At 42.0% G+C, this 25,253-nt stretch overlaps 1 protein-coding gene and 1 long non-coding RNA gene across 3 annotated transcripts in view; one reads left to right on the top strand and one right to left on the bottom strand.

Moving 5' to 3' along the window:
* Positions 1-11,883, top strand: part of LOC114813270 — a 142,461-nt gene extending 130,578 nt beyond the window's left edge. The window contains exons 4-5 of the long non-coding RNA XR_003760974.1: positions 2,425-2,553; positions 11,796-11,883. This is a non-coding gene — a long non-coding RNA (uncharacterized LOC114813270). The remainder of the gene's footprint in view (positions 1-2,424; positions 2,554-11,795) is intronic.
* ST18 (ST18 C2H2C-type zinc finger transcription factor) overlaps positions 1-25,253 on the bottom strand; it is a 256,587-nt gene that overhangs the window by 49,158 nt on the left and 182,176 nt on the right. For both annotated transcript variants that reach the window (XM_039912546.1, XM_029069437.2), the window contains 6 exons: positions 17,683-17,882; positions 11,729-12,529; positions 6,884-7,018; positions 5,237-5,327; positions 4,394-4,498; positions 2,298-2,503 (listed from right to left, as the gene is read on the bottom strand). In XM_039912546.1, coding sequence (XP_039768480.1) covers positions 2,298-2,503; positions 4,394-4,498; positions 5,237-5,327; positions 6,884-7,018; positions 11,729-12,529; positions 17,683-17,882 — 1,538 coding nt within the window. The remainder of the gene's footprint in view (positions 1-2,297; positions 2,504-4,393; positions 4,499-5,236; positions 5,328-6,883; positions 7,019-11,728; positions 12,530-17,682; positions 17,883-25,253) is intronic.

Genomic DNA, 25,253 nt, shown 5'->3' with positions numbered 1-25,253 from the left:
TACACTTGCAACTACAGAAACTCTGTAGTACTGTATTCGTGGGGCAGGTGCACTGGCAACATTCATTAACAAGCACTTGGAAAAAATACAAGCAACATTCATAAAAGATGATATAAAGGACTGCGGCACCAATGCTTAAAAGTGACACGGTCCTGTTTATTGGAGTTGTTACAAAACCCTAGCTCCATCACCTGGTGAGAGTGTATTTTTACCCCAGAAGACTAATGCTAGACTAATGACCATATTTTTGTCTTAAACCAAATAGAAGATGCTATATTCCAGCTTTCCTTAATTCATCGTGCTGAGGCCCAGTAATGCCTGGAGTCCTGAGGTGAGCTTAGAAATACGTGGAGGAGTCTTCAAGGTGACCAGAAAGGGCCTTTGATTGTCGAGCGAGAGTTTTGGTTTTGTGTTTCTGCTGTAACACCCAAATGATACTTCCATGTTTGTGGACAGCATTCATTTCTCCATTGTGAGACATAAGCATTTCAGGAAAAACACAAAACTCCTAACTATGTTAATGCTCAAACAGTCTGATTTAATTTTATCTGCACTAGAAAACATCAGGGAATAGGTCATTCCAGTTATACCACAGGGTTATAGGTCTCAGGAGAGCTCATCTCTCCAAAACATGGCCATTCCTGGAGTTCCCTCAGACTGTCTTCTGCCTGTGTCCTTGAGGGATGGTGGGGGCCGGTGTGTGGGGATCAGGGGGTCAGTGGGCTTTCTGCTGCCTTCTGGATGGCCCTGGGGGTTCCTTATGCCGTTGCCCAACTGAAGGACAACTGGAAGTAGAGCTACTTCATGGAGGCAAGTGGCTTCTCTCGGTACCCCCCTGGAAGCAGCACAAATTGGGAGGGTGTTAGGCAGGGATCTCATCTACCAACTATTTACTGTGCTCTCCTAAGCAGTTAGTACAGTGCTCTCTGCACACAAGATATACTAAGTACCACTGATTGGTTGGCATGGTGCCTCTGCCCTCAGCATGACAACCTGAAGCTCCCTCAACACTACTTCCAGACTACTTTCTGGGTGACTGCACCATTCGCATCCCAAGGCCTGCTTTCAAGAGACAATGGCTAAGTTCTTGGGAACTCCAGGCAGCTGGGCTGCTGTCCCAAGCACACCTCTGAACTCTCCCCACTCCCTATTTCAGTGCCCTTTCCACTCTTCTCAGCTTTGACTTGGTTGAGTAATAATGCAGGTGGGACTACGTCTCCCCAGATTGAAGTATAACCCAAATTTATGCTAATTAATCTATACCTAATGTAACATTATTTGTTATCATTTAGTTCTAGAATACCCTTCATGTGTATCTCTATAGCTTCCTAACTCTCTGAAGCTTAAGTTTGCCTGTGATTACATGAAATATGTGAGACAAAAAAAAGACCCATACTAGAAAAAGCTAAATATTTGGTAAAATTCTATAGTGCCATTGTCATTTTCAAATTCCAAAATGGATTAGGAGATTTGAGCCCTCTTTTCACTTTGCAAAGTTATTTTGCACTCCCACCTCTCACTTCCTAGCTTCACAACCTTTGGACTACGCTGGACCAATCAGGTTGGGACTAGCAGTCATTCCGTTCACACCCTGAGTCTAGATGAAAGGCTTTAAAATACTCACCCAGATGAGATGAATGAACCCTTTAACAGTTTAGGGCTTTCAGGGTATTTCAAGACATCCTGGTACCCGAGAAAAGTTCATGGACACCATATGGGTGAACCCTGTGGCTCAAGCAAGTGTTTTTTCCTCACAATTCCCTTTGCAGAACATGTATACAGAAAGCAAATTGGTGGGAATCTAGTTCCAACAAGGACTAATGATGGGATTTGTTTAGTTCTTATTTTGCTTCTACTGAACCCATTCTCCCTGCCCCTCTGTGTTGACTGGCCTCATTTACTTCCTAACCCTTTCATTAGAGAACAGCAAGGGTTCTGGGATTCTAGTGCCCCAGAAAGATGTGAATGAAAAGACCCAGAGGATTCTTTCACTCACTCAGAAACAAAGATGTCTTTGCTGTGCCTCTCTAGGATATTTGCCGAGTATGACTTTCAAGTATTTGAGGTGTGCACCATCTTTGAGAAAAAAAAGAAGCTAATGTGAAATGCTTCCTCTGGAGCTCCACATTATGATCGCATCACCCATTATGGGTTTTTTTGTTTCCCACTCCATCCAGTTAAAAAATAATAATAATCCCACAGGACTATGCTGAATGTGCATTGCTGGTGTGAGTCTATGCGTAGCAAGCCTACGTACAGTATCCACATTTCAACAAACGTTAGCATTTCAAACTTACATTCAGGATATTGTGGTGTCTTTCTTCCTGGCACCGTAGGTCCTAATGTGTGCTTGCCAAAAACCTGAGCATCAAAACTGGCATAATCAAATGGTACTTTCCCAAACTTCTCTTGTTCTTTTGTCAGATGGGCCCTGGGAGAGGTGACCACTTGTGAAGATCTGAAACTGAACTGTGATAACTCCAGCTGCTTGACTAAGTTTGTCCTGTAGAGATAAGGGAGAGAGGAGGAAGAAAGAAAGATGGAGAACTATTGGTGAGCATTTTCATAACAATAATGGGCCAAACAGAGAGAGTAGCTGTCAGTCAACAAGTATTCCCTGAGTTTTCTCAGGCTGCCTGGCTCTGGATGGGCTACTGGAGAGCAGCCTGGTAGAACGCTGGACCTCAGACTTCTGTTTATAGTGTTAACTCTGAATTGTCTGTGGCCCTGCTCAGATCATCCAGACTCTCATGGACTCAAAATGCCATCTGCAAAATGGTAATGCCCTCTGCTGATCTTACAGGGATACTGTGAAAATTGAGTAACAGTGTTTGTTAAGCGCTTTGAGTTCCTCAGAGAAAGGCGCTATTGTGATTTGGAGGTAATTTACTTGGTATTGCCCACCAGGTGTGCAGGGCCATTTTTGAGGGACATTAAGTCAAAGCGTGCATTCATTAGATTGGCTGGTGCATCTGCTATTGAAATGGCTGAGACTGAACTCAACCCTGGGCTCCAAAAATTGGCAGAGGCAAAGCAGAGATGGGGCAGGGCTTAATCCACAAAGGAAGAAAGTGTCCATGACACTCTGGGAGCACAGCATGAGAGACACATGGACTACTAGTGCTATCTGCTTTGGCAATCTGCTAACAGAAAACATTTGAATCTATTTTGACTTTGATTTTGCACTTGTATGCCTGACCCTTCAGCAATTTAAATCTTACTATTGTCACAATACTTTTCAGTTCCACTGATAATTCTCTCAATATTTTCCACTAAACCTTTTATTAAATATTCTAGACTAGCTCAGTGGACGTAAACTTTCATTTTCCTTACCTTCCAATTTTTTTTTTTAACACATATGAAGGTGTACACACAGAACTATCGGGAAATTTAAACCACTAGTTTTCTTTCAAAACATCACAGCAGTGGTAGATCTAAGACTAAGGTTAGGGAACATGCTGACTCCCTTCCCTGACTTCATTTGTCCCCATTTAGAAACACATTATCTTTATCCCGTTCATAGGGATAGCTGTGTCATAGATCTGTCTCTTCAGTCTCTGAAAGAGAGACTGTATTATAATCACCATGTCCAGTTCAGTAATATGAATTGGGGTTAAGGACATGGGTTAATTAGTCCCTGAAACATGGAAAATTCCCAGCAACTAGTTTGTATTTCAGTATCTCCCGATTAACAGATGATGGAATCTGTCTCAATTTAATCCCGAACCCAATATCCCTACCCAAAAGAATCTTGTTTTTGTAATTGTGATCTAGGGGAAGAATGGTCTTTTTTGCACGCTTTTTTGTATAATTGTGAATTCTCCAGAATAGAGATTACTAAGTTACTACATAGGAGAATTGTGTAACAGTGTGTAATCAAACTGTCCCTGGGACCAGCTTGAATTATAACAATAATTACTGGTTTCTGGTGAGATTCTTTTAAAGGATCTATAAGGAGGAACCCAATTATAGCATAACACTAGTGGGTTTCATTAAAGAATTTCCAGTGGCCACCAGTGCTCTACAAGAGAATTACACTGGGAGAAAAATGTCAAAAATTTCATTCAGCTATTTACATGGACCTGACAACCAATGGATTTGGTTCATTTTAGTATACACCAGACATTTTTTAAAAATGTCAAGTTTTCTAGTTTTTTGGTGCTCGTCCCTATAAGCCTCTGCTTGCATAGGACAACTCAGTTAACATGAAGCAGCATGCTACGATTAACTACACCAATCTTTGTACTGGGTAAGCCACACAGAGGAGTTCTACCAGGAGGTACAAATTAAGGGCAGGCCAAGAAGCACTGGTGCATGGAGGATTAAAGAGACCCAGTAGTGTATGAGCAGTTATGTAAAATAGAGTGTCAGGAATATCATGTGAGGTTCATACCTGTGAACCTGGTCAGGACACTGCCCGGTTTTGGGAGAGTCAAGCTGATTTTTATCCTGGGACATTGCCAATTTTTCAGCTGCAGCAATTGGACAACCAGAAAGACTGTTTTAAAAAGAAGTGGGAGGATCGGAGTTAAAATAATACCGGCCGCTTTCACTTACATGCGCCTCGCACTTAACTGGCTCACGAGAAATGCTAAGTAAATACACACAGGTCACATAGCACCATTCTCATTCCGAAGGGTCCCAAAGCGTTTTACAAACCATGGTGTCGACTCTTTCCTCAACTCTTGGGGAGAAGACAGTTGAGGGTCCCCAGTGCACTCTATCACCCGAAACAGCCAAGCCTGTTATGCTGGGAAGCCACCCCAACTCTCTCAGTTGAGACTCAGCAGATGACGGAGAAAGCCAAATTCAATCACTCAATTTAAAATTTGGTGAGGGCTCTGGAATGAACCTGCCCTTGGCTCCCCTGAAACATACCTTGGGATATCTGATTCGGGATTTGGGAATTTGTTTGTAAAACAGAAAAGGTAGTGGGACAGGTAGGCTGGAAGACTGTTTTAAAGCATATGTACATATAGACACACGGTTTTAATATGTATATTTTTAGGCAAAAACAGCTCTCACAGTAGTTGGAGAAACATTCAGAAATAAAATAATTTGCCAATGTGAATGAGATTCTATCAGAAAAAAAAAGCATTTCCAATATTTCTGCACATACTGTTATAAAAGTTGTCATCCTATAAGTTATTGTGGTGCAACACTATTCATAAAATATCACTGATGCAGAATTTTGCCTCAATTTCTTTTTAAGTGACTAGCAACTAAACTCTATTACCTTCTGTGTGTGTTGCGGTTACTGTTGACATGGCCTCTCCCGGTGCATCCTGGGGTGGGACACTTAAGTACATTTTCATGCATAGCAAGAACTAAACACAAAATGATTAAAAAAAGAAATATTCACCTGTTATGAACACATAACCAATTCACGAGCCCATCCCCCAAATACATACTTAAATGAAAAGTGCATCTATCTCACATTCACACACATAAAATTCATCCCTTTTATGGTCAACATTTTCTAAAAGAGAAAAAAAATTGCAGTGAAGAATCCAAGCATTTAAAATGATGCACTACATGGAGTCTAAAGAATTTCCATTTCTCTAATTTTCCCACACATCTGGAATTTATCAAAATAAGCCTTATAGAATCCTTTACGTTTTTCACAATTCTATTCCATTTATAATGCCCAAGAATTTGTCTCCTCTCTTTTCTTATCAAATACTACACTTGCTAAGACTTTCCCCTCCATTTCTCAGATCGAATCAACCAATCATTGGTATTTACTGAGCACTTACTGGGTGGAGAGCACTGTACTAAACTCTTGGGCGAGTACAAAGTCAACACAATCCCTGAATTTCCTAATTCAGCCTCCATTACACTGTGAGTAATATCATTTTGAGGCTTTGTCTTTTTCTGCCATTTGGTTTGTGGGCAGAAGAACGGGTTTGACTAAACAATCAAATAATCACTTGGAGGAATTGTTAATCCATCCAAGCAGTACTGACCTGATTAGATGTGTGGTGATTCTCAAACTTTTGCTTTTTAAGGGCATTAATGGTGTTAAAGCAATCCAACCACCACAACCTGGAGAGCACAACAGGTGTTCCATAAATATACTGGAATAATACTGGATTCACAATAGACCGGCCTTATGAATTGGAAACTGGAAAACCACGAGTTCCCTTTTGTCTCACCTCTAGGCAATCCGTTGCAAAAAAGAACCAGGAGAGGGTTGGCTGTTCAAAAGACTGTGGAGTTAAGGTCCCATTTTGCACTCACATTTTAAGCTCATTGTGCATTATGGCATCATGTCCCAGGATGATATATTATTGCACACAGCGGTGTGACTTAAGAGGCTTGGGAAGGATTGAAAAGAATGTTCTTGACTGGTTTGGCCTCCTATGGCACAACGTGTGGTTGTTTGGGAATCCAGGCTGAGAAAACTCACAGTTTTCCTCTCCAGGGTCTTTTGAAGAAAGATTGCATATGAATAAGCACCTCCCTGTCCCCACATTTGAGGAAGAAAATTTTCTGTTGATTATTGCAGATGATTTTTGCCTGCCAGTCAGGTAGACATGATATTCCCTAGAGATTGCTCGGTACTGATGGTAGAAAGAGACGCAGCATGGCCAAATGGAAAGGTAAACAAGACTGGGAGTTGGGAGTTGGGAGACTGGGTTCTAATCCAGGCTCCACCATTTGCCTGCTGTGTGATCTTGAGGAAATCACTTGATTTCTCTCTCAGTTTCCTCCTCTGTAAAATGGGGATTCAATACCTCTTTAGACAGTCAGCCCTAAGTGAGGCAAAAGCTATCTGAATTGATTGCTTTATATCTAACCCTGTGTTTGGCACAGTGCTTGACCCATAGTAAGCATTTAACAAATATCGCAATTATGATGATGGTGATAATTAAATACTCACTTTCTAGAGGCACTCTGACTTTGTGGGGGCAGCCTGAGAGACTGCGGTGGTGTGGATAGAGTCCGGTCACGTGACCTGTGCCATCACATCCTGGGATAGGACATTTGGTCTCTCTCTTTTCAGACCTAGGTGAATCTGCAGAGAAATTAAGTGGGGCATTTCAGATGGTCCTTCTTCCTTTCCCTTCCCATCTAAAAGGTCTCCCTTAGCCACCACTGAGCATCATTAACAAATATTTTGCACATCCTTGGAATGGGTCTCTCTCTCTCACTGTCTCTCCCTCCAGTTTTCACATTTAGTTGGCCCTGTATAACACATCATACACTTCTAACCACACCCAGAGCTAAATCCCAATCCATTAAACCAGGGAATGTGCAGCCTTGATAAAAAAAGAAATACCTTGGGGGGAAACACAGCATATTCAAAAAACTAGCTCCTTTTAATCAGGAACCTGAGATCATCAGACAAAAGGATAAAAACAAAAAAGCAAAATCAGGACTCTCTGAGGTGGCTCAGAAGGACATTGTCCTGGGACAAGTGATTGGCGGTACACAGTGATTTTGATTCAGAGGGGCCATTACCCACTCTTCCCGTCCACATGCCAAGACACCTCTCTGTGGAAAAGCTGAGGAGGGGAGAGGAGTCAGGGAATCGTCCCATCTTTTCTTGTGCCACCGCCTCATCCTCTCTCCCAGTCGACCTTCCCCGACGCAGAGAATGAAACTCTCAAAGCCCTGATGGTTCTTCATTTAATATCCGCCTGCAGTGACTGTGGGGGAAAGGTCTGGTTGTTTCACTCTGAATGCAGAAGCTGAGAACTGGGTGGGATGGGGAGGAGGCTTGGAAAGGAAACTCTCTTGCGGCAGACTTACAGAAAATAGCAGCACAAAGAGTGGAGGCTGGACTCAGAATGGTGTGCAGAAAGCTGCCAAAAACATTAGGGGGTGAAAGAAGATAACAGCTGCAGCCAAGCACAGGAAAGAGACACCTTGTTACACATTTTGTCGGGCTGCGGCGTGGCAAGGACCTAGAGCGGGGTGGTTGGGGATAAGTAGAAGGCTTAATCTTTTAGGAACACCCTCCAATAAGGTTAGATAGAGAATGAATAAATAGATCAAGTAAAAGACTGGGGCAAGGGCCAATCCTTATCAGGTTGGTAGGCACTTCCATATTGGCATTCAAAGCCAAGCAGGGTGGGAAAAGTGGTTTTAAGAACGGAGATGCTATTCTATAGGCAAACGGCTTTCTCGGACCTTTAATGATGATAGACAAAAATTATCCAGAGGGAAAAAAAATCCATGACCCGGGATTAAATAGAGTGTGTATGGAAAAAGGCACACTTGAGCAGCCACATGAGTCAAAAGAGAAAGGAAGAGACACGTAGACGCTGAGAAGGCTGCAGGATTCCCGGAACATTCAGTATGGGGAAAACTGAGCACACTTGATGCTGGGAGTGTAAATAAATAATATGTATGATCCTGCAGCAAAAAGCTGTCAGAGATGGAAGACGGGAAAGCGCCCTGCCGAGTGTCGATGTGGAGGACCATATGCTCCCATAGAACGGGTGGCACAGAGGGAAGGGCAATGTCGTAAGATGCGACAGACATCTCTAGGGACCGTGTATTGCGATGAGTAAACGTGGCTACACGATAGGATGGAGTGTCAGTTGTTGGATTAGCAATGGTCTTCAGCAGATGGGGCACGGTGGGTTATGTGTAATACAATTACATGGGGGCAGAGTTTCAGCTAAAGAGGGAGTGCCCAGATGACTTATGTCACAAAATGCCACCTTACCTACAAAATGAGAGTCAGGGAGAGAAAATGACTCAACATAAGATTATTTTAGCAGTAGCACGTAATTCAAAAGATTCAGCTGGGTTTTTGAATACTGTAATTCTGTGCCTAAACCTATGTCTATTTACCTTACTTGGTAAGACACACTTATTTTTGAGGTGCCGTATATCATTTGTACATTCAAAGGTCTTTTAGCAGCTAATTTCACCAGTGTTTGTTTAATGTAATTCAGAGTCACAGAAGTAGTTTGGAAGCTTCAGGAGAAAAATGTTGTGACATATGGGAGTTAACTGCAGTAGGTGAGACTCAAACAGGTCTTTAAAATTTCCTTTTCCACTTAGTCCAAAGCGAGGCCAGTGAAAAACATATCTGCTAGTCATGACCTTCCCTAATATGTAGGCAAATTCCAGTTGGGGTGCAAGGAATAGGCGAATAGGGAGTAGAGTTGGTTATTGTCAGTTTCCTTGTGGTTATGAACCCAGCAGCAATTGGAGTGAGGGTGTACTGAGAAATACAAAACAGAAGCCAAAAGAAGGAAATGTTATTTTGGATGAAGCAAAGCACATATGCCACAAAATTCTGGGATGGGGATAAGGAAGTCATCACAGTCTCCTGAGTTCAGACAACTAGCGGAGGTGGATTTTTCTGGCCTCCCATTGTCATCACCTGACTCATCAGTTTTAGCGATATAGTATTTTAGGATTTCAACCCCCGCACCTAGTGTTTTCGATTAAACAGAGAGGTGAGCAAACCTCACTCCCAATTAAACTGTCCCTACTTGTGAAATTTAAAGAAATCAAATATCAGCATACAATAGCTCCTTTCTTCTTCTCCATAACTTGTCACAAATCAAGTCCAAAGAAATTTAGATATTCTATTCTTCACCCAAGTATGGTGAGAGTGTGGCACCTGTAAAGGAATGTCAAATTGGGTGCCACTAGCACCTAGGGCATGGGACAGCTGAAAATGCCTACTATAGTCTCCTCATGGCCTCCAAAGAGGCCCAGCCTGGGGTGACACTAGAGAGCTGGCATAGTTTTATTTATCAGTTCTTTGTCACAAGAATGGCCTAGATCTCTGAAGGGACTTCTGCCCCTGGAGGCAAAAATGGGCCGGCCAGACTACCCAAAAGGAAAACTGGGAATGTGCCCAGTAGCCTGGGATAAACTACACCCTTTCAGGTGGGGAGAGGAAAATTCTTAACCCCGGGCCTACATCGTATTGTGTGACATGTTGCCAAGAACCAGAAACTTTACCCTGGAAATGTTGCTCCAGTGACTTGGCATCCTGGGAAATTAGCTGCAGGGTGGTGGTAATCTGATTATACCCTGTACCACACTTGAACTCTCTGGACATTTCCACTGTTCGGGTCAAAGACATACACTTAATGACATAATTTATCATGATGTAACAGATACATGAGACACAGCATTTAAAGGCACGTCAGACACCTGACTATAAAGGCTATCACTTAATACCACCACGGTTATACCACCTCTGTTACCTTAGCAATGAAGAGATTTACTCAAGCTGCAAATAAGTAGATTTAATAGTAAAGCTTCAAATTTCTATTACAGTGGTATTTAATGAATTTGGAGTGTATTAGAGATAGGAAATTCCCCATTATTGCTACAAATTGAGTCCAACCTTCTCCATTTTATTGATGGGAAAAACAAATCTGATGAGTTCTAGACTCAGTTTCAGACAAGTTAGTATCAGTGTGGGGCCCTTGCCTCATATACTAAGCATTAAATTGCTCAATGGGATTCAAAAAAGAGATGGAGAGGTTTGTCAGAGCTCATTATCTCTCTTCTCCCCACCTCGCCTCCTTCACCCCCATCTCATGTCACAAACTCTGTGGTTTGGTCAGAAATAACCAAGAATGAATTTCCCATTTAGTTGTTTCAATTCATTATATCACTCCCCCACACTCCCTGACAGATTTGCCGCTTGCTGCTCACAGCTTGGAGGCACAAAAGAGCTAGATAATGAGTTTAACCTCTTATAATGTGCCATTTTCACAACTCTCTTAGGTCCAAAACCTTGCATTTCAACACTCACTTTGGTACTCCCTTGGACCCGTAGGGGGGACAGCACCATCCCTAAGTGAGGGAGAGTTCAGGACAAGAACCTACAACGGGTGCACTTACTGCTTTTCTAAATGAATACAGGTTCCTCCACCCAGCAGGCTTTGGGGGGGAAGATGGAAATAGGCTGTAAAGGGATCTGGATGCCCTCCGAGCTTGGTATAAAATCACTCCAGGAAAGGAATGTGATCCACCCCAAGCTACTCATTAAAGCTCGGTGTTGGGAGATGACTTGTGCAACTACTAAACTCTTCTTCCATCACAGTCATCTTTTTCCCCAAGGAGTATGGCAGAAGTTGAATAACTGGTGTCTTTTGGGCATGTGGAATGCCATCAAGTTGGCAATGAGGTACAGTTTGGTGATTGGTTTAGTTGCTGGCTCCCAAGCGGAGGTGATAGAGAAAAGCAGGAAGGTTCTGAAATGGATGCAACTATTTAAAGGGATTCTATAATGATGGAAGTTTAAAAAGGGCTCTCTAGAGACTAAAGCTTAATAATGCTGAATTCTCTCACAACTTAATCGGGGAAGCTGTAGACGACTGAAAGTCAAAGATTTTTGAAGTCAAGTCAAGACAATGAAGATAATTGAAAATGTGGATAACCAAGTAGAGTGGGGAGTGGTTTTCTCTAATGGTATTTCCAAATGTGGTTAGTTATTCTATCCTCCTCAATGAGTGAAACAATTGCCTCGGATCATCCATTTCCATTATATACCTTAAGAAGTGCTATCACACCCAATGCCTTAACTCATAAAAGCGAAATTAGTAGACTTGGTAGGAATTTTTTTTTGTGAATCATACAGTTAAACTCAAATAGGGTCGTGGGAATTTACAAACAATGCATTTCTTTTGGGGGAAGGGCTTTCTTTTAAAACTGAGTGATCCTTCAATGAAATGTCTGAAGGAAGTAAGCTTTCACAGACAAAATAAGTTAATCCTCTAAGCAAAGTAAAAATGGGTCTTACGTTTGCTGTGATACATCTGCCTCCCACCAATGTCCATCACTTTGGTTTGCCGTCTTTCCCCAACCAGGTGCTCCAGAAGAAACCTGTCCAGTTCTTTGTAGGTGCTATGAAATCCGTGACTGGGCTCTGCCTGCAGAGCTATGGCCTGTTCCAGCAAAGTCAAGTTCCCTTTCGTTTTATCCAAGTCAACAGACTCTTCCGTGGTTACCGACAGGCTCTCATTGTCATCTTCCTCACACTCTGGGAATGGATTCTGGACTCTTTTTTCAAAGGATTCAAGGTGCGAATCCCGAGAATGCCTCAATTCACTTTTTGAGTCACACACGGTTTCACGGCAGAGAAATTTTTCCCCTTCGCTTTTAATTTCTGGAATATCCAATGAGTCTTTCTGATGACCCCCTTGAAGATACTGTTGCCCTGCATTGGGTCGGACCGGTGTTTCTTCTGAGAAGGTAGAGGAAGTGTCCCAGCCGTTTTCCATGACTTCGGAGTTGCTTTCATTGTCATCAGATGAACCGTATGGTGGGCAGGGGTCATCCATCTTGCCTCTCCTTTCAGGCGGACGGATCAGGTAGCACTCGTCTACACTGTCGATTTCAGTTTTGAGCGGCTGAATGCCTCTGTCATTTAGGTTTTCAGTCACTGTTTGAGCAGCTGCATCTTTCTCTAGCTTTCCCAAGTTCATTAGTCTAGATTTGACCTCCACGTCTTGGTAGCTGGCATACCCGTCTTGGCTTCGGGTTGAACTTTCTTGTCCACTAAAATGCAGAGGCCCATTGGTTGATATCCTAACACTTTCTTCTGTCAGGAAAGCAAACCGGTAATAAAGACGCATTAAGAAAAAGGTTATAATGGCATGACCTTTAGGTAGGACGATGTAACCAAAACCTACTCTGCTTCATGCCCAAAAGAGAGGTTTATCCAACATCTCCTTAAGAATCTTGTTTTTCTGACCCGAAGAAATTTGGACAGTACTTAGGGAATCATTTTTTGGAAGATAAGGGGTGTACTCACATGGACTGATTCTGAAGGACCACTAATTAATAACACTGTCATTACATGGAGAATGTAAAACCTAATCCTAATAGGCCTGGTCAGTCTCCTCATGTCTATGACTCCAATCACCCCACATAGTCAGGGAGAGATCAAATTGTGATAAGAAGATAAGGACTCCTTTTAAAGTGGGGGTGGATCTGGTTTCTCTCTCAGCAAAACTGAATTATTTTGGGGGGCTATCTGGCCATTCCTTTCAACTGCTCATTTCCATCATATTCTCCAGGGTTTTCTGGGCCCTGAATGATGCAACAAACGATAGCAAAGATGGTTATTGGGAAGACATTGAAGCTCTGGAGATGTGAATTGCTGATGCTACCTCACTTGCCAAGCAAAGTGTGTGGCGTTCAGTTATACAGTTTCAGTCATGGCCTGGTGAATAGAACACAGGCCTGCAAGTCAGATGGACCTGGGTTCTAATCCCGGCCCTGCCACTTGTCTGCTGTGTGACCTCGGGCAAGTCGCTTCACTTCTCTGAGCCTCAGTTCCGTCATCTGTAAAATGGGGATTAAGACTGTGTGTGGGACAGGGACTGTGTCCATCCCGAAAATCTGGTATCTCCCCCTGGCACTTAGAACAGTGCTGGCACATAGTAAGCACTTAGAGACTATTATTATTATTATTTACATGGTAGTGAATGAAAGAGACTGACAGGATGACAAAATCACTTCTATAAGGGGTCCTGTTGCAGCAGATTAAGACTCCCAGTTCCACCCCAGAACCAACCCACCTTTCTTTCTCCCCCACATCAGGGTTCCCAACACTGAACACAGCCAGCGACCGGAAAGGACCAATCACCGGCATCTGACAGGTGCCCCCTGGTCACAGTAGCTGTGCCCAGCACACCAGGCACCCACATAACTTTACACCGGGCAAGCCAGGAACTAACAGACTGGAGGCCATCGTTCTAGCACTTGCAACAACCCTAATCATTGGGACCTTTCTGTGCCTCATTGTTGTACCATTTTGAAAGACTGCTAAAAGCACCAATCAAGTGCACCCTGTGTCCTAAACATCTTCAGAGGGAAGAAAAGCTACACCACCAGGTAGTAAGGGCCGCAGGAAAGGGTGCCTGTGTTAGAAGACAATATGCTTTTTGTGTCTCATTTAATTTTTTATAAACATTGTCTCTGACAAGGACACTCAAAAAATACATCTCCATCATCTTCCTTTCTGGTAATTATCTCTCTAAATCAACACTGGACTGCCAGGATCAAGTAAATATTGCCATAGTAACTAAAAGCATTTTTGGATGAAGGGAAGAATTTAGTCACAACACTAGCCCCTTTAATAATGCTGATTATAGGGTGCATTCTTTTGTTGGGATCTATTCAACATAAACTGAAAAATTTAACATTTTGCTTCCTAGAAAAGAGACTGGATAAACAAGCACATAATATTTGATAAGATGGTCTATCATCTCCTGAATTCCTATCAGAAGAACACCAGGTTTAAATAATAAATTAAACAGAGTCTAAAATGCAAATGAAGTTTTTCTCAATAACACGGTTGGCTATTAAGAGAAAGTGTAAAGGGTTATGATAATTTTAAAGTATTATGAACTACAGAAAACAAATAAAAAGCATTTTCAGTGAATATGCTCAATTCATTGAACTATTCTCTCAATCCACTTAACTACCCACATGTGTACAATAATGATTTATAGACATTATACCTAATTATGCATATTTGGGCTGTGTTAGAGTGCCTAACAAAAGCTCTAGAAAGCAACAATTACCTCTGTTGCTTAGCTACATAGTTTAAAATATTCCTATTAAGTGCAGATTACTGGGGGTGGGGGGGAGCACAGACAAAAATGCACATGTGCACCACAATGCATTTTAGTTTACTGCTGCCAAACTGTTAGCATTTTGGGTCATTTCCAGTTTACATAATTGTTTGGTTCAACTGTTTGTTATATGTTAAAAGAAAATATTTATTAATTATTCTTCTGAAAATGGGACTCAGACAGCGAGCGGTGCCTGTGTGCATTTCAGGATAGGGTTTCCAACCAGAGAGTCTGCAAACTCAGCCCAACTTTCCAGAAACTCCCCTATGATTTCACCCTCCACTGTATTTTGGAAGAAGACGAGTGAGTTACTTCTTTGTAATATAACAACAGTCACGAGGAGAGTGTAGGACTTCAATTTTTTTCATCTGCTGCTTCTCTGTTTGCTGAAAATACATGCTGTGGCACCACCAATGGACTACAGTGGGTTTTTTTTCCTCTTTAGAAAATAGTTTCAAGGATATTAATGTACTATGCCTGATCTTTATTTCTTCTGTAGAAAGACAACAAAGATAATTAGAATCGCTATTACAAGACCAGTTCTATTTCAATGGAAAATAAATTCCAAGATATTGGCTCTTACCAATAAAGATCTATTGAACAAAAAAGGAGTCTTTTTCTCAGTTCAAGAACATAAAACTGAAAGATGCAATTACCATCTCCTGAGGTGGCAGTGAAGCACACAGCTTCGTCCACTGTACTTTTTCCTGTCCTAAAAACTTCTTGGAAGTGCAATTAGAAAGGTTCTTTTTACTACAGAGTCAAATGAAAACTACTCATTAGTGAGGGTTAGGGCTTGAAATATTCATTGAATATTTGCAATGAACAACTCTAGGTTGGAAGCTTGTCTGTGACAACTGAACTACTTGGACAGGCTCGATTATCTGTAATAACCAAGTTAATTCACTCCCTGTGGTTCTTTTCAACACTCTGGGGATTCTGGATCCAGGCCAGGGCAGAACCAAAAAAATGGAGAAGCCAGTGATCATGAAAAATCAGGGAAAATAACATCAATTCAACTGAAAAGTCTCTGAAAGACTTCAGCCCCTTTGAGTCTCCTGGCAAAGGGTGGGAGAATGAGGTGTTTAAATGCTTGGCAGTTTTGTAAGTTGAGAGAAGGGTCATCCTTTCTACTCAAGCCCCCACCTGCTTAACTCTCTGAATGACTTGGATGCTGGTAAGTAGCCATTATTGGGCAGGGTGTCTGGCAAGGGTTGTTGGTGGAATATTACCCCTGCACACCTTCACCAGGTATCCCACTGTATCACACAAGCCCTTGGAGGGCTTAGATTTACAGGGACCAGAGAACCTAGGAATTAGAATGCCTCAGGTACCCCATGGGTATAGACTTGGGTGACATCTCTGTGAACAGGGCCTGGCTTGGGCAAGTTTGAGAGCCTCCCGGGGTGAGCAGGGAGTCAGTGACATTGGGGTCACAGAGGCCCCAAAACAGGGAACTGATATTGATCGCCACCCATGCCCCCACAAAAAACTCCTGGCTGGTGGGGAACGCCTGGGATAATGAGTGGTTATGTGAGGCACTCCGCTGCCCAGTGCTCCTTCAAGAGAAAAAAAAACACAAACCCACATCTCTCAAAGGAGTAGGTAGATGACTGGTGGGGTAAGGATGTATAGGCTCAGGGCATGCCTATCTGCTGGAGCCTAATCCGGAGGATGGACCTATTTAAGAGGTCTATTCCTTCTCTCAGCCCGGGGGGCAAATTATTGTCCCAAGCACTAACTGGATCTCAGAAAGATTGAATGTCCCTCTGCCATTATTTCATTTGACCAATGGGCTCTGACTCACTCTTTCATATTTCTTGACTGGCCACTTTTTGGTGAATTAATGTGCTGATTTTTACTAGGGCTAAAGAGTGTGTGTGTGTGTGTGTGTGTGTGTGTGTGTGAGAGAGAGAGAGAGAGAGAGAGAGAGAGAAAGAGAGAGAGGGAGGGAGAGGGAGAGGGAGGGAGGGATATTAGAATGGGATTGCAAGCAACTCATAGTTTACATGACTGCTTCACGCTTGGCACAAAGTAAGTGCTTAACAAATACCATCATTATTATTATTATTATTAAAAGCTTGAATCACTCTAAAGTTCTCACTCCACCAGATTTTTGCCTAGGCATCAGGCCTCCATACACTGGTTGCAGTGATCAATGAGACCTCTGAGGCAAGGTTGTCTAGAAGAAGATGGGGAACAGGAGTTTCCTGCTCTTAAGCCCAGCCTCTAATAATTTCATAAAGAATACCACCAATCCCCAGAGGCTGGAAGTTCTGCCCAGTAGCCTGGCATTCCGGGAACATGATGGCCTGCTGGATGGAAGTAGTCCAATCCTAGATACATCTGCATGCTTTTAAGCTGAAAAGCAGCCAGGCGGGCATGAACAAGTAGCTAATTCATCTTTCCTCTGCCAAATCAGAAAATAGTGGTGTGCACAGCCTTGACTTAATATGAACATTTCTAGTTTTTTGCAGGTTGAGATTTACTAGGGTTAATTTTCCCCATCCTGAGACTTCTTAGGCCACATTTGTTTTATGATTTGTTAAACTACCGGCTATGAAAATAAATAATATTTATTACTTTGAGAAATGTGGATGATTTGTTAAACTCATGGCTGTTTATTTTTTCAGCAGATATGTGTAGCCTCCTGTTTTTGTTTTTTCTTTAATTCAAAAGTGTTCTTATTTAAGGGGAAAAGAAGTATCCTGTACCCTTAGGAGAAATTTGTCTGTGTACTATTTCCCTTCTGAATATGGAAAAGGTTTGGGGGTTCAGATTTCTGCTTTGACCCATAAACTGTTCTCAGCATTTGCAGGAATCAGTTGGGAAAATGGGACTCTTTCCAGCCTCTACCCATATTTCCCTGGAAGACAGTTGGTGGGATGAACTTGTGAGGCCAGGAAGGGATTTCTTTAGATTTCTGCTGCTACACTGATCCCGGGAAGAAGAAAACATAGCAACCTAAGACCCACGGCTCCGAAGCACTGACTTTGCCTTTGGTTTGAAACCCTCTTCTCCCTACGGAGCTCAAAGACTTTAACATCCTGACATCCCTTGAAGTGCAGGGGGGAGGGTGTCACACAGTGCTGGAACCCATCTTCCTTTCTACCTGAAATGGAATGGCCATTTGTTTCCAAAAGGCTGTTGTCGTCTTCCAGCTCAATTTGCTCCTCAGTTTCTTCTTTGCATCCCACAGTGGGGCTGTAGTGGCGAGGCTTCATTAGAAGGGACTTTCTTTTGTTGATTGGCACTCCTGAAGCCTGCTCCTCAGCTCTCCTCTTCTTAGCCATGGGGCAACTACATGCAGCACTGCAGAAATCAGGGAAGACAGTAAAAATGACAAGTCTGGATAAATTTTACTGTGCTTTATTAGATTTTGGATCAGTCCCCCCAACTTCCAGAAAATGAAGGTACTTTAAACTTAGCTGGGAGTGGTGGCTTATATTTAGTTTTTGAGGCAAAAAAAAAAAGATGCGGCAGGAATAAACTGATTCTCTATCAATATATAGCTTTGAAATCATCCTTAATCCCAAATAAGCAAATGGTAATCTGAACTCCACTTGGCATTAGACTAAATACATCCATGAAGAGATGAGGCAGATTAATACTAGTTTATGAATCCTGGGAAACAGCTAATGTGAAAAATATATCACCATTTAGATCTAGAAGCACTTTAGATCCATTATGGACTGCTCTCAGTATGGTTATAGAAGGTTGATTGAGTTTTGTGTGTGTGTGTGTGTGTGTGTGTGTGTCATGGGGGAGGGTGTGGGGGGAGGTCAGTTAGGCCTACCTGTGTGCTAGAAAAACTGCTTATCTCTGACACCATGGTGTGACCAGCTCCAGATGCAATAAAGTGCCCAGAGAAAAATTAAGGAGTACCTGTCTTATATATCTCTTCTCTAGTCACTATAGGAAGAATGGAATGTTGGCACCACATTCTCTGCTTGTATTTTCAAACTCCTGGCACCCAGCTCTAATGAGCAGTCGGGGGAGAGCAGAGTTGGACTGCCCAAAATGATTAGTACTTACCTGTGCTTTTTATAGATTTTTGCTTTAATGTTTTCAGGGCAGTCATTTGTCCCATGCATAGTGAGAAATCAGAAACACTTCGTAGTCATATCTCTAGCAGATAGAACCCAAGCCTGCTTATTATCTTCAGTTAAAGTAAATATCCTCTAGACGGTGAGTTTGTTGTGGGTAGGGAACATGTCTATCAATTCCGCTGCATTGTACTCTCCCAAGCGCTTAGTACAGTTTTCTGCATATGGTAAGTGCTCAATAAATACCACTGATGATGATCCCTTTGGCAGGTCTGCTGGCTTCAGAAAGGGGAGCCCTTACCATGGCCCGAGGGCAAAACAGTGGACAGAGGACCAGGAAAACCTGGGTTCTATTCTTGCCTCTTTACTGACTGGCTGTACAAACTATTCTTGCTGTTTATGGTTCTCCTTTTATAACCTGTGAATGCCTGATCACTAATGAGAGATGCGGGTGACAAACTTTATTTCCTTAGCCGACAGGCAGAAATCTATTTTAAAGACATAATTTTCTATTCTATGCATTCAGGAAAATGCATAGACATTTCCATTACTGTCACCCTGATGGAGTTCCTGGGAGAACATACAAGTAACACATTGCTCCCAAAACCAAAATGACCCTGGATTTGAATGGCTAAAATCTGATGCTTAAGAAGAGACAAATAATTCATTCCTTCTTTCACCTTGTTCCACATTTCCGGTGTGTACCTGATGCTTATCTCTTTCCTGAGTTGTCACCCTCCTGGTGATTTTTAACTTTTATTTTTTCTTTAAATGACATGTTTTATCCTTTTTGTGTATTTGTGTTTCATGCTTGGAGCCTACTGGAAGCTGATCTAAAAGGAGGCATTAGGTAAAAAACACAGGGAAAGAGACTGATGGAAATAGGGATATACACGAAGAGAAAGACTGAGAGAATCAAAGAGAGACCTGGAAAAAGTGAGTGGGGGTGGGGGGAGAAGAAACTAGATGAGAAAGAGAGAGATGGGAGAGAAAAATGCAGAGGATGATGACAGAGAGAGAAGAAAAGGGGATGATGAGAGAAAGAGATAAGGAAAGAGGGAGACCCTCTCCCAACATATACACACACACATACACACACACAAGACAGATGCATACACAACTTTTTTCCCTGCCCTGGAGGAAAATACTGAGCCCCCAGGGTCATGGGGAAATGGCATGCCTGATTCTGTGCCAGAAGCAGACGGGAGAATGATGCTTTTAGGAAATCAGCCATGCTTGCTCCCTGGATCATGAGATGGAGATACCTACCCAGTACCTGCTAGAACTTGACTCTCTGTGGGCAGGTGGTTCACACTGGGCCCCACAGGGAATATCCTTGGAATTCCAGATCACTCTTAAGGCTACCTCTGTGCTAATTCAGATCCCCCAACCTGTATATAAATCCATATCAACCCCCTAACTTCTCACTCATACCCAACTGGCTCCAAAGAACACATCTTGATCATACTGTGTATAGTCGTATAGTTGAAGCCCACGAGTATGACCCATAGGTGCACTATCTGGGGGTAAGAGTTTAAGCACTGAGTAGCACAGATGGGTTTTCCTGTGATAGGCGCAGCCCTTGCTCTAGCCCTTCCCCGGGGTTGTGCTATTTTGGTTTGATTATGGCAGGAGGATACGGAACAGAGGAAAAGCTCTGTTTTACATGTCACTAAAAGAAATGCCACAAAATGTTAAAATCTCTTCTCGTGTTTGCCAGAAATAATTTCCACTGGGCTGTGTTTTCCCATATGTGGAATTCTGAAATGTTGAAATAAAATGAACTCTATTATCTATATTTCCCTAGCAGATTAGGAAAAAAAAACCATGTTCCTGTAGTTATTGATCTAGTCAATCAAATTGTTGCTTTCTGCAACCAGAGTCCTCCAGGGAACTTTACCAATATACAAAATGCCTCAGCACCTGATTTCATAGTGGAAGATCCGCTTTCTTAGAAAGATCTGTAAAACTCTATATATTTCATTTGACAGTACCCTTTGGGTTACACATTTGAGAAAGTGGGAGAACATAAATTCATCCTTCATGGACAATTCCATTTTATTCCCAGGAATCTGGTTTGGACATTGCTGTTCGTTGTGATTTCTGAGCCTAAAATTCAATATCATTCCTTATGGCATGTCATCATTACAAATGTCCCTTAAAGGGTGACCATGGTAAGGTCAGCTAGTCCAATCCCCTGCCTTGAAGGAGTACTTCAATCAAACTCCTTATAGACATTAAGGGATATCCAAATTTGGGAACCCAGAAGAATATTATGGGATTGCACTATAAACATAGGGCTCACAATAGACTTTAAGCTCCTCAAAGTCAGGGATTACTTTTTAAACATTTTTGGTATATCTCTCAGGAATCCAGTATTATGCATTTTTTATGGGAAAGTTTGAAAAATGCTCTTGGCATTGAGGAAGATTCTAGTTCACCAGAAGGTGCTGTTACCTGATGACTGTGCCAGAGATCATGGACGAACAAAAAATTTGAAGTTTGAATCCAAGATCCGGCCCACACCCTGTTCCTGGCAGAAAATTACATCAACAATTCAGACCTGGAAGCTATTCCCTGAATTCTGGGCACCACATTGCCTAATGATGAGATAAAAAGTAGAAGACAAAGCTCAGAAGTTCATCATTACCTATTGGAAACTGCCAGATAGCTTATGGCACCTATGTGGTACCGAGCACCAAGATCAAACTGAAAGTCTTCAGAATATCGGTAAGAGCCACAGTTTTATGACTGATTCTTATAGACCTGTCAAAGGCCATGTGGATGACTATTAGCTGATTCAATATCGCCTATGGACTGCACTAAAAGCTAAATGGCAAAAAGGAGATTTCCTGAAAGGGAGTCAGTTTACTAGTTCTGAAGGTATGCTGTCCGTAACATGGCCTTGTAGGGCTGAATAGAAACAAGCTGCAACAATGACAAAAATAGTAATAATAATAATCGGGATATTTGTTAAAGGTTTACGATGTTGCTGAGCACCGGGATAGACATAAGATAATCAGATTGCATACAGTTCCTGTGCCGATGGGGTTCAAAGTCTAAGGAGAGGGAGAACAATCAATAAATCAATCATATTTATTGACCACTTACTGTGTGCACAGCACTGTACTAAGTGCTTGGGAGAATACAGTATAACTATATAACAGATTTGGTAGACAAAATCCTTGCCCACAACATGCTTACAGTCTAGAGGCATTAACATAAATGTATAAATTACAGATATGTACATAAGTCCTGTGGGGCAGAGGGAGGGATGAATAAAGGGAACAAATCTAAGTGCAAGAGCAATGCTGATGGGAGTGGGAGAAGAACAGCCATTTAATTTTGTTTTAGAGATAAGGAAACTGAAGCCCAAAGAAGTGACTTGTCCAAGATCACACAGCAGTCAAGAGGCAGAGTCAGCAATAGAAGCCAGATCTCCTGATTCCCAACCTGTGCTCTATCCACTAAGCCAGGCTGAAAAAGAGAGGAGGCCACAAGCATGTATGCATATGTGTGTTGTGTGTGTTTGTATAAACCCATATATTTATTACATTTATCCCCACGTATATTTATACCCACACATATTTTAATAGTGACAGCTTTGGGCTTGTCATTCTCTGGGTAATGAGGGAAACAAATCATCAAGGAGACACACCCTATCAAGGAAACACTTCCTATATTACTTTCACCTCAGCTGATGACTGTAGTTACAGAACATAAGAAAACAAGCAGAGCCATAATGGTCAGACCCAGGGTCCAATTCAGCCTAGTATTCTGTCTCTTCCAGTGGCAACATGATGCCCAAAGAAACCATATGACAACTGCCCTCCTTGACATCCATCTACTGACTCTCTCCCACTCTCATTCCCTCTTTCAAAAATATACACGTGCACGCGCGCACACACACACACACACACACACACGCTTATAGAGATATGTCAAGCTATAGTTTGTCAAACAGTAAACCTATAATTTAGCTTCTCCTATTACTCATCTCATAAATTCAACATCTAATAGTTTTGTTGCTATTTATCAATGGTCGGCCTGCTGTCATGGAACACTGATTCAGCTGCCAAGGTTATTTGATAATCTGAGGTTCATAAAATGGGAGATATTTTTTCTAGAAGATCAAAGCTAATAGATGCTTTTTTCCTCACTTAATTCTATTGAAGTTTTGTGAATGATAAATACTTTGTAAAATTTCCACAAAGAGCTGATTTTTCTCATATAAAACAGCTAAGATTTTTAAAACCATGTTGTAGCATAATACCCTGTGATTAGAAGTTATCGTTAAATGAGTCAAGGAGAAGACACAAGCTCCAATAATATAGATATAGAATTCAGTCAGAATCACAATGCAGACAACTGTCTAAGCCCAGTGGTTATAATAATAATAATAATGTTGGTATTTAAGCGCTTACTATGTGCCGAACACTGTTCTGAGCACTGGGCTGGATACAAGGTAATTACGTTGTCCCACGTGAGGCTCACAGTCTTAATCCCCATTTTACATATGAGGTAACAGGCACCGAGAAGTTAAGTGACTTGCCCAAAGTCACACAGCTGATAGGTGGCAGAGCCGGCATTAGAACCCATGACCTCTGACTCCTACACACATGCTCTTTCCACTGAGCCACGCTGCTTCTCGTGGTTATCTGAAGAGAGTTACATAATCAAAACAAAGACATATTATTTTTCATGATTGGAATACTAAACATTTCTTCCATAATGTAAATATGGACTATAGACCAAGGTAACTGTGACATGATATATTTTAGACAAGTTAAGAGGGGAAATCATGCAGGTTGTATAGCATCATTACCAATAGCATTTATTGGGCAACCACTGTGTACAGTGGACTGTAGAAGGTGCTTGAGGAATATACAGTAGAGATGCAGTCCCAATCCTCAAGTAATTTACAATAATATAATGAGGTTATATTATTGAGATGGCAATAATAACAACAATTGTGGTATTTGTTAAACGCTGACTGTGTGCCAGACAGTGAACTAAGCACTAGGGTGGATACAAGCAAATTGGTTTGGACAGTGTTCCTGTGCCACATGGGGCTCACAGTCTCAATCCCCATTTTACAGATGAGGCAACTGAGGCACAGAGAAGTGAAATGACTTCCCCAAGGTCACACTGCAGACAGTTCCTTGGGGGCCAGTATCATTTATGAATTGCACTGTAGTTTCCCACGTGCTTAGCCGTGCTCTGAACACAGGAAGCCGTCAATAAATACCATTGATTGATTGAATAAATACGCACTGATTAGTTAGCTACAAATTGCCAAATAATACAATAGGTGAGAGTGAAAGTAAATATAAATGTGAAACACAAGTAGGGCAACTGAATAATGATCATTATAAGAATAATAATTATAGTATTTGTTAAGTGCTTACTATGTGCCAAGTAGAGAAACAACAAATCAAGAGTTATAACAATGATTATGGCACTTGTTAATAATAATGTTGGTATTTGTTAAGCGCTTACTATGTGCAGAGCACTGTTCTAAGCTCTGGGGTAGATACAGGGTAATCGGGTTGTCCCAGGTGAGGCTCACAGTTAATCCCCATTTTACAGATGAGGTAACTGAGGCACAGAGAAGTTAAGTGACTTGCCCACAGTCACACAGCTGAAAAGTGGCAGAGCCGGGAGTCGAACCCATGACCTCTGACTCCAAAGCCCAGGCTCTTTCCACTGAGCCACGCTGCTTCCCACAGCCACGCTGCTTCCCACCTAAGTGCTTCCTATGTGCCACGGACTGTTCTAAGTGCTGGGGAAGATACAAGTCAATCAGGTTGGACACAGTCCCTGACCCACATGGGGCTCACAGTCTTAATCCCCATTTTACAGATGAGGTAACTGAGTTCCAGAGAGGTGAAGTGACTTGGCCAAGGTCACAAAGCAGACAGACAGGAGAAGCGACATTAGAAACCAGGCCCGTATTCTACCCACTAAGCCATACTGCTTCCCCTACAAGATTATTTGGGCAGTTGATAAGACGACATGACCAGAGGAGTGGATGACTTGTCAGAGAATGCTTCTTCAAGTCAAGGGGATAACTTTTTAGAAGGGCAGTGAAATAAAGGAGGCAAATGGATCTGAATGGTCCAGCCTGGCCATTTACACTGACCAAATTTAGTAGAAAACTGAAGTCTCCACTTCTTTTTCTCTGTGCAGTGTCAGAAAACCACTTTTTCTCAGTGCTCTCCCTTATTCAAGCAGTGGGTCTCACCAACAAAAAGACCAACACCTATAAATGAACATGAGGACTTGAACATAAGAAATTCTTTCTAAATTAGGAATATCTCCACTTGTCAGCCTCCACTCCAAGGATCACCTTACAGACTAAGTCACGGAAGAATCTGGCAGGGAATATGTCTACCACTCTGTTGCACTATACTCTCCCAAGTACTTAATACAATGTTTTATAATCAGTAAACAGTCAGTAAATACCACTGATAATGAAAAGATAATACATTAAACAGGCTGCTGAACTAGTAGGGATTTGTTATTTGCACTGCCTCTGTCCAGTACAGACTTTGGGTTGTGGCTTTTGAGGCTTTTTTGTTGTTCGCAGATTCTTATCCTGGCTCCGCCACTTGTCTATGATGGGACCTTCAACAAG

This window comes from Ornithorhynchus anatinus, chromosome 7 (assembly GCF_004115215.2).
Source record: "Ornithorhynchus anatinus isolate Pmale09 chromosome 7, mOrnAna1.pri.v4, whole genome shotgun sequence".
NCBI lineage: Eukaryota > Metazoa > Chordata > Mammalia > Monotremata > Ornithorhynchidae > Ornithorhynchus > Ornithorhynchus anatinus.
Note: the sequence above shows the minus strand (reverse complement) of the source record. Positions and strands in the feature narration are given on the sequence as shown.